Source organism: Limulus polyphemus, unplaced genomic scaffold, assembly GCF_000517525.1.
Source record: "Limulus polyphemus unplaced genomic scaffold, Limulus_polyphemus-2.1.2 Scaffold4432, whole genome shotgun sequence".
NCBI lineage: Eukaryota > Metazoa > Arthropoda > Merostomata > Xiphosura > Limulidae > Limulus > Limulus polyphemus.
Window position 1 is genome coordinate 76,233 of NW_013670042.1, and position 9,985 is coordinate 86,217.

General features: G+C 32.4%; 1 protein-coding gene across 1 annotated transcript in view; it reads left to right on the forward strand.

The window, feature by feature from the left end:
* LOC111088782 (integrin beta-1-like) overlaps window positions 1-9,701 on the forward strand; it is a gene marked incomplete at its 3' end in the record, with an annotated part of 16,935 nt that extends 7,234 nt beyond the window's left edge. Inside the window, exons 4-6 of the mRNA XM_022399760.1 lie at window positions 2,197-2,292; window positions 5,841-5,937; window positions 9,570-9,701. Coding sequence (XP_022255468.1) covers window positions 2,197-2,292; window positions 5,841-5,937; window positions 9,570-9,701 — 325 coding nt within the window. The remainder of the gene's footprint in view (window positions 1-2,196; window positions 2,293-5,840; window positions 5,938-9,569) is intronic.
* Between the last annotated feature and the right edge of the window lie 284 nt (window positions 9,702-9,985).

Below are 9,985 nucleotides of genomic sequence, written 5' to 3' on the forward strand. Positions count from 1 at the left end.
TATAAATGATTTAAAAATGCTTGACTAGGTATCAAGAAAGTGTATGAAGCCTATGAAAAATAAAGTACCACGCTATGACATTTGTGTTTTATCATAAAATATTAATCAATCTAAAAATTAACTGTTGTTTAACGAACTTTACCAAATACTTTTAGTAGTTACATCTAAAAGTGAGAACTAAATCTAATTTAACCAATATATACCAAGGTATAGTATCTGTTTTTAACACAGAATTTAACAGAAAGTATAGTTTTTACTAAAGAGTGTAAGGACTTCGAAATTTTCTTAAAATTAAAATAATTAACACTCCTGGAATAACAACATGCAGAAACTAGAGAAATATTATAAAGTAGATGAATTAGAAAAACAGGGATTGAAAACGCTGCAGGCTATTTTATTGACCATGATGACGTAACAAATACTTGTAGCGTATCTGGTGTTTGAAAAATGAATGTTTAAACCGGAAAAAATCTTTAATGAATTGTTTTTTTTCTTTTTGCCATTGATATGTAGAAAAAACGTCCTTTAATATCATGATTTCGAAGATAGGCATCAGGTGAAGGATATGTCATTCCATTACTTATTGATCAAATGTAATATTTAGTTTATTTTTAATTGAATAACATTTTCTTCCGTTTTTCTGAAAGACTCCTGGAGTACTTCTAAAATCTTAAATAAAGCATTCTTTATTGACCTCAGGCAGTGATTACAGCTAACGGTGGTGACACAAAATGTTAAAGAAATAAACTCTAAAGCTACTTCATATGCGTTTTGTTTCAGTCATTACGAAGTTCTGAAATATCTGCATAAAAAGAACTCAGCATGTTTTGGTCTTAAAACACATGATGATGATTGTGTAGTCTTCAATTTATGCATAATACTGCGTTTTTACAGATGCTGGTTATGACAGTGAAGTTTTCAACTTGCTACAAATTTTTATATAATTACAAAAGTAAATTTTTAGAAATTATAACTATAATTACTGGTCTGTATGAAATAAAATATTGATAAATGTTCTTAACAAAAAAAGATAAATTACAATAAAAAACATGATGAACCTGCAGTGACTTCTACAGTTAGGCATGAGATTCTTGTTTATAGTTACTTATTCCAACCATCAAGCCCACCAGTGGCACAGCGGACTTATAATGTTAAAAATCGGGTTTCGATACCCATGGTGGGCACAGCACAAATAACCCATTGTGTAGCTTTGTGCTTAACTTCAAACAAACAAAATCCAACTATCAATTCCTCACCAGTAGCTCAGTTGTATTTCTAAAGGCTTATAATGCTGATCATCGGGGTTCGATACCGATGGTGAGGCACATCACAGATAGACCATTGTGTAGCTCTTCACTTAACAATAACCAAATGAAAACCATCAAATAATTAATATTTTTATTTTTTATCGTGAAACTATTATTTGTAAAATGTTTATGTTAAATAGGCGTTATATAGAATCTGATAAATGGTAGATATTTAGAACAACAACAAAAAAACAAACATGAGAAAACGTTACGTCATATTACCAAAATTAAAATATGTAGTAAACAAATGTTCTATGCTCAGTATAAACATTATCCCCAAAATTAGTTATTTTTGTTATGTCTATCCAGCGCTATGACATTTTCATCTAAAGTCAGTCAGAATTAAATATATATTTGAGAATACGGAATCAGTAATTTGTCAGATTAAAAATACAATAGTTATTTTTGATAACAAAATTTACACCAACGCTTTTAAATATTGAAAAAGTCATATTTTTTAAGTCTGAAGCAAAGATGGTATAATTCGCTTGTTTAATAGTCTTCCAAATAATAAGTTCGTTAAATGTTGGTTTAATTGTTTTAACGCAAAGCTAAATGATGGGCTATTAGCAATGAACCAATAGCAGGGATCGAACCATAAATTTTAGCGTTATTAGCTGCTGAAGCTTACTTCTGAGTTACCAGAGGTCTATTTCATGAAATACAGACTTGTATTATTTTAGTCTATACTATTCAACAACTAAACGACATATCTTGAATTTTGTCTTCTCTACACTGTAATAACTCAGTGTAGTATAATCTTTCATACATTGCATGATGACTAAATATTCACTCATATCTCTGAATTATAAGTCAATTATTAAAACTAAAAATAACTTAAAAGTGGTCTCAAAGTGGCATTTTTTAACCAATCATTCTGTATTTTCAGCAGTCGATCTATGAAAGATGTGTTCCTAAGGAAGACCCTGGTCACTGTCGAGAGGAAGATGTCATCAACCCTCAGCCCTCGACACTGATCCCCGAGGTTTGTTTCATAGAATTCGAAATTAATGTGTATGAAATATTTTATTCTGAAGCTAACTACGCAGTTTTTTTTTAATTCAAGTATCGTCAAATTATTTAAGATACTTCCACGATCGTATTTTGTTTCTGTGGCTATACTTCAACTAGTTTTTCTTGCAATTAACTTTAACAAATTTATAAAACATATTTCTTGTTTTCTGTTTTTAGCACACAGCTACACAAAAGGCTATCTGTGAGTTTATAAAGATCTATAACTCACGTGTCCACGTCTTTTACGGAATGCAGTAATACACGTGCTGCTTCTCGGTGGCCCAGCGGTAAGCTTGAGGGCTTTTAACTCTAAAATTTGGGATTCGATCCTTGCGGTGGACACAACACGGATAGTCCATTGTGTAGCTTTATGCTTAAGATGAAGCAAAACAAAGACGCTATGTTTAAGTGTGATTCCTAGAATAATTTTCATAATTTTAGTACACAATTTATTGAGGTTTTAATCTTCAATTTGAAAATATTTATTGTTATTATGTTAACTGCCAGAGTAAATGAACAATTCCGTATTATAAACTGTGGTTAGATATAGAATGTGAGTTCAAACAAACTGTAAAAAGAAAACTTATCAGAAGTGTCTAACTCAAAGTAATTAGTTAAATAGAGTTAAATAAAAATTTAGTTGAGCAGATTGTCGTGCCGAATAAATAGAAATAGGCTAAACGACGTTGAATAAAAACTTCGTGTTTTCTCAAAACTTATATAACGATGTGTGCAAGATACTCCATTTAATACTGAGTTAAGTGAATAATAGATAGTAACACTTTCTCAACAAACTCACAATGCATTTCGTTGTTATCATTTTTCATGATAAGTATTATAAATAGATGCAATATTCGTTGTATTACATTTTCACTGCCTTACCTATTTTTTAAGCCAAGCAACGACATTTTTAGTGCATGACTCGCCTTCACCTATTTTTGTTATTTAAAAGCTTCAATACCCTGGTGACATTATGTTTCAACCACTGTATATTTCAAACCTTTTTTTTGTGTGTGTAAGAAAGAAGTTTATAATGCAGTGTTTGCTGCATATTAATACAATTTTTACCAGGTCTTCTTAATAGAATTTGAGAGTATGAAACAACTGCTTTATTTTCTATGTTTGCCTAATACAAAGCTTGATAATATTTAAACATTTGTGTAAGTTTGAGATATCTAAGCTATATAATGCTATTTGTTATCATCCGACGCCAACTTGTTTGTTACGTAATCAGGCAAAGCTGTTAGTATAGAAACAACACCAATCCAACTAGACTCATTAGTTGATTTCTGTAATGTATATTGGTGTACAGAAGACGTTTTAATACCAGAAATAAACGATCTTATAACACCAAATTGTTGTTTTTATTTAATTAGACACTCATTGTTTCGCTTTAGAGCTTTTTCAGGAACGTTCCACTAAAACACAAACCGTAACTGACAGTACAAAGCTTCAAACATCCGCACTGCTGCACCCAGTGTCTCGTAGGACTTTCACTTTCTTGCCCTCGACATAGTCTTCCCTACTGGCATGTTGTGGTTTGTTTGAAGCTATGTACTGTCAGTTACGGTTTGTGTTTCAGTGAAACGCTCCTGAAGCAGCTGCAAAGCGAAACGTTAAGTGTATAATTAAATTAAAACAACAATTTGATGTTATAAGGTCGTTTATTTCTAGTATTGAAAAGCTAACGAGACTGTCATAGTTTAATGAGATTTATTGGATTTATGTAGACTTGTAGGATAAGCTGTGTATTATGTGCAAGAAATGATTTATATAGGATAAGCTGTGTATTATGTGAACGAAAGGATCTATGTAGACTTGTAGGATAAGCTGTGTATTATGTGAACGAAAGGATCTATGTAGACTTGTAGGATAAGCTGTGTATTATGTGCAAGAAAAGAGTTATGTAGGATAAGCTGTGTATTATGTGCAGGAAAAGAGTTATGTAGGATAAGATGTTGTTGTTTGTTATTAAGCACAAAGCTACACAAAGGGCTATCTGTGCTCTGTCTACCACGGGTATCGAAACCCGGTTTATAGCAGTATAAGTCCGCAGAAATACTACTGTGCCACTGCGGAGCATATAAGATAAGCTGTGTATTATGTACAAGAAAAGAGTTATGTAGACTTGTAGGATAAGCTGTGTATTATGTACAAGAAAAGAGTTATGTAGACTTGTAGGATAAGCTGTGTATTATGTACAAGAAAAGAGTTATGTAGACTTGTAGGATAAGCTATGTATTATGTACAAGAAAAGAGTTATGTAGACTTGTAGGATAAGCTGTGTATTATGTACAAGAAAAGAGTTATGTAGACTTATAGGATAAGCTGTGTATTATGTACAAGAAAAAATCTACCTTGAAGATCGTTATTACAGAAAAATACGTGCTTGAAAATTTCTCAATACTTCACCGCGTGGTAACAGGCACGAAGCGTAATTTACATATTGCGCATGCAACTTAGTTACGTTTAACTACAAATGTTAAGATAGTTTCATAATTAGGTTCATGTGATAGACAGGCAACTATCCCTCATGTAAAATGAAACCCATGTTGACTGGGCTTGTACTAGTTATTGTAAAACTTGAATGGAACAGGGATGGAGGAGTAGAAGACTACTCTACCTGAATAGAAATATTCTGCATCGAGACTGTTCAGATAATTAAAGAATTTAGAGCAAAAGAACACATTTCAAAGAAAGGAGTTTTTATTTTTCAAAGCTCCCACGGCTCTGAAACCACGTCTCCATCTAATCAGGACAATAGTCCAAAGAGTCATTGTTGTGAGACATGGCATGTTTCTTGTGTTGCTAGTAATATAATAAGCAAGGATTTAGAGTTGACGAAGGCTTAAAAGTCAAAAGTTCACAGGCTTCCAGGCACGCTACGAAATCAATGTCTATTTTCGTGAGAAATATGGCTGAAGAAACTGGCATCATAACAATACCATTCTGTCACATATCTGTCAAGTACCCTGATGTAGTTCCAATGGTCTTTTGTGACTTTAGTCTGCTTAAGTGTGCCCTTGGAAGTCATAGACCTAAAACGTTTTGTGGAAAGCTGTAAAAAAATGGGACAATATTGTCTTCACTGTTCTCTGAAACATCCATGATATCATGGAAGCATTGCTACAGGGTCGTTGTTAAAAAGTTTGTGAAGTAGCAAAACTAAGTAATTGTTGTTGTTGTCTTTTAAATACTTAAAAATGTTGATTTTTACAGGGCTTTGGGGCACCTTCGGTTATATAATCATAAGTTTTTATATTCTGTGTCATTTACAACTGTGTTAAAATCATATACTTACAAAAGAAACAACTGGAGTTTTAAATCTTTACATTTTTGATAGCAGATTAGTTTGTAAGTTTCAAAGGTTGTACTTCACTACCACCGGAACATTTACCTGCTATATGGAGAAAAATCAATTAAATGTAATTAAACAACATTATTACATAATGAGCTTCAAAACACAGATGCCATTATCCTTTGAGAGCTACCATTAATACCTAATATTTTCTTGGTTAGAGTGATATGTCCCTGAATAATGGTGAAACTAGCAACAACGGAGAACCTGAAATTGCACAACTTAGACCTAGCAGAGTTAAGCTCAGACTACGAAAGGGTAAGTTGTTCTCATACGCTATATTTCAAGATCATCTGTCATAAACTTTTGTTAAATAAAATACAAACAGATAATTGAAATCAGCATTCGACTGAAAAAGAATGAGTAATACTTTCGTTTACATTTCTTAGGGAAAATATATGTGAAAATATGTTACTTGTATATGCCAGATTAAATAAAAACTTTTACAAGTTATTACCATGTTGACAATGTTATACATGATTTTATGTTTTGTTTTTGTTGGAAAAAATATTATAAAGATGTGAGTTTTATTGATAGATTAAAACTTACCTTACGCTTTGAGTAATATTTTAACACTATTATTTAAATGAATAACTTGTTTATATTCTATAAAAATTTTATATTACTTTTTCAATATTATCATCAAAAACGGAAATTTGAAACTTATTTACTAGTAGTATGGCATTATAATAAACCTGTTTGACCTTTGACATCTAACCCAAGATGACAGATGATTTTTGTTATTATATGGGTGCAGAAATTGTTTTGACATCAGGCGTTCAGTTTCTCTGTTCTCTTGTTCTTTATAAACTCTTTCAAGGTGAGGTTTTATTCTATCTCATTCGATTTTATTGTGCAGTGAGACAGAAAATATCCCTCAATGACTATTGGATAATTTTGTTTAAAGCCAAACCTACATGCTGAGGTATTCTCCTTTGGTGTGGTCATCCTGCTATTGTTTTAGCCAAGAGCTGGAATGAAAAGGCTGGACAAGAGCCCAAGTCACCGGACATATGGTACTTTGTTTCTCAAAATCCTTAGAGCATCTTTCTAAGAAACATGTAGCAATATGGGCTATTGTTATGGCCGAACTGAGTCAACAGTATGGGTGTGTCGAGTTTAAGATATATTGGCATAGAGCTATTCAGCTTAAGCGCTTATACCAATGATCTGTGTTTCTTGCACAACAAGACATATTGGTTATGTCCATTGAGATCAGATAGCTCATAATTGACAAATTAATTGAAAGAATTAGAACAATAATATATGCCAATATATGTGTTTGATATAATACACTTAAAATTTAAGTAAATGGAAGCTGGTTTGCAGACCATTTAATATGAGATAGTGATACGCTCAGAGAATGTCTTCATGAAAAGTCTGGGCCAGTTGTGGGTGTTAATAAGCTTTATAATTTAATAAATCCGTTACTGGTGCAAACTAGCCACAGTCAAACCATTGTAGTTACAATCTAATAAATCCATTACTGGTGAAAACAGGCCACAGTCGAACCACCGTAGTTATTATCTAATAAATCTATTACTGGTGCAAACTGGCCACAGTCAAACCACTGTAGTTACAATCTAATAACTCCATTACTGGTGCAAACTGGCCACAGTCAAACCATTGTAGTTACAATCTAATAAATCCATTACTGGTGTAAACAGGCCACAGTGGACTCACTGTAGTTACCATCTAATAACTCCATTACTGGTGCAAATTGGCCACAGTCAAACCACTGTATATATATATATCATCTAATAAATCCAATTTGTGTGCAAATTGGCCACAGTAGACCCACTGAAGTTAATATACAGTAAATTCATTACTGGTGCAAACTGGCCACATTCAAACCATTGTAGCTACTATGACTTTATTTGCGGTTAAGTAGACAAAAACAAGATCATCATAAATAATTTCACACAGAAAGATAAAAAGTGGCATAAGCAACTGGAATCTGCCAGATGGAATTAAATGAGCATTCATCCTTAGACCGCTGTTTTCACAAAAAGATCATTTACGTTTTAGCTCATTCTATTTAGATTTTGCAATGATCCATCCATCTGTTAACATTATTGGGTTAGAAAGAGTTTACATCAGTATGTAAGTTAATTATGTGTTTTGTTTGTTTTGAGATAAACCGCTTTACGTAAATAACATATTTATGCTTCTTTTCTTGATTCCTGACTACTTTTTAACTTTCTGGTTGAGTTTGACAATATTTCAGAAGATCCAAATGAGCTTAAAATACATTGTTGGATTGTTGGATCAAATTTGTTATTAATGATCAATTATGTACTTTTGTTGTTGTTGTTTTTCCTGTTAATACAGCGTTGTTACACAGGTCATTATCGATTACTTTTTAGCTAATAGTAAATTGTTTATCTCTCTTAAGAAGAAAAATGAGAAAGTAATAATATATTATGGTGTGGATTTAAATTGTTAAATTTCTGAAGAATGCTTAAAGAGCTGCACAGCTTACATGTAACTTATGGTTCGTAAAACGTAAGAAGCACACGAAGCTTATATATCTTATTAGTATAACCTTCAAGTAACTGACAGTGCCTTTGGGTAATTTAAAACTGTTCGTTGGTGACAATTCAGAATAACTAATGAAAAACCAGTACTCATGTGAAACTCACCAGCCTAGAATATACGAAAATGTTACGTGTCTTTTTGATACTTCTCTAATATTGTCATATTCTAGAGTGTACGAAGTGTCTTACTCAAAGGCACAACGATTAGGCACGAGTGAGGTTCGAACCTGAAACCTTTCAATTTCTAGTCCAAAACGTTAACCACTAAGCTACACTGCCCTTTGTGTAACATCATTAACTCGTAAATATGCCATGTTAACCATGGGCCTTCTGACCTTGACGTAGATGAATACATTATGAGCTTTACTGTATCCATTGTATGGTTAGCTATCTTGCCTCTGTTTTTGGTGATCTTTGTCAACCTAAAATAGCTTCAGGTTTGTATTGATGTTAAACAAACAAAAGCTAGAAGCTTCATATAATCGATGTGTAACAGTCGATCTAGTTTTAAGCATAACAATGTCAGAAATGAGAAAAAGAAGCGTGCTGTAAGTCCTAGTGCCAGACTTACATTTTACAAGCGTGCTGTAAGTCCTAGTGCCAGACTTACATTTTACAAGCTGATTAAAGCAAGATCCTATTTAGATCTTTCGATTTCAATGGGCATTAAAATCCTATTTGGATCTTTAGATTCCAATGGGCATTGATACAAAACGTCTTCCACATGACTGTTAAATAATTTTAGTTTAAAATTTCTCAAAAACAAATTATAACCTTATAATACGTTTTTGACTTGAGTGTTTGTTTGTTTGTAGTTAAGCTACACAATAGACTATCTGTGCTCTATCCACCACGGGTATCAAAACCCGGTTTCTAGCGTTGTAATTTCGCAGACATTCCGCTGTGCCACTTGGGGGCTGAACTAAGTGTATTAACATTATTTTTATACACACATCTCTCTGTTTTAGTATATTTTTCACTGTAATTATTTTATTTTATTTTCAAATTGTCACTAATGAAATGTTGTGAAAACCGGCTGATTGCCCAAGTTTTCTATCTCAATCAACTTTAAACAGCCAGGTTAGAATGATGATAAGATGGTCATCAAATGAACTGGTTTTAAAGTGTTTGATAAATTGAATGTTTTTGATCAGTTGTTTGATTTTAATGAAATACGTCTTGCTTGAAACGTTGTGTGCTTCAAAATATTAAATAATATTCTGATATATTTTGTTCTCCTGAGAATATTGCATGGTATATTGCCACAGAAAAAATAACGTCTATGCTCTCTTCTCTCTTTGTTTGTCATTTTCTGATGTAACACACTTGTATTTTTTTATCTGTTTCACACAGATTCTCCTTTGAAGTTCAAAATTACTTTCACGCAAGCGGAAGACTATCCAGTGGATCTGTATTATTTGATGGATTTCACATTTTCTATGACAAAACATAAGGAGCAAGTTGTGGAAGCTATTGAAAATATTGGTTAGTATGGCTAGTTTTTCTTACTATTTTTTTACATATCAAACTTTAATGTTTAGATATTCTATCTTGCTCCTATTTGTGTTGGAGTTTCTATATATACACTAGAGTTTCATTTGCAGTTTTAAAACGTACAGGTATATTCTCTAAAACATTCAGGTTAACTTAAGATAATTGAAGATGTTCCCATTTCTCAATCCCTGTCTTTATTCTAGTCAAAATCTCCTATAAATAAGCCGTAAAAAAACACCAAAAGTGTTACGGTAAAATTTCAATATCCTAGCCAA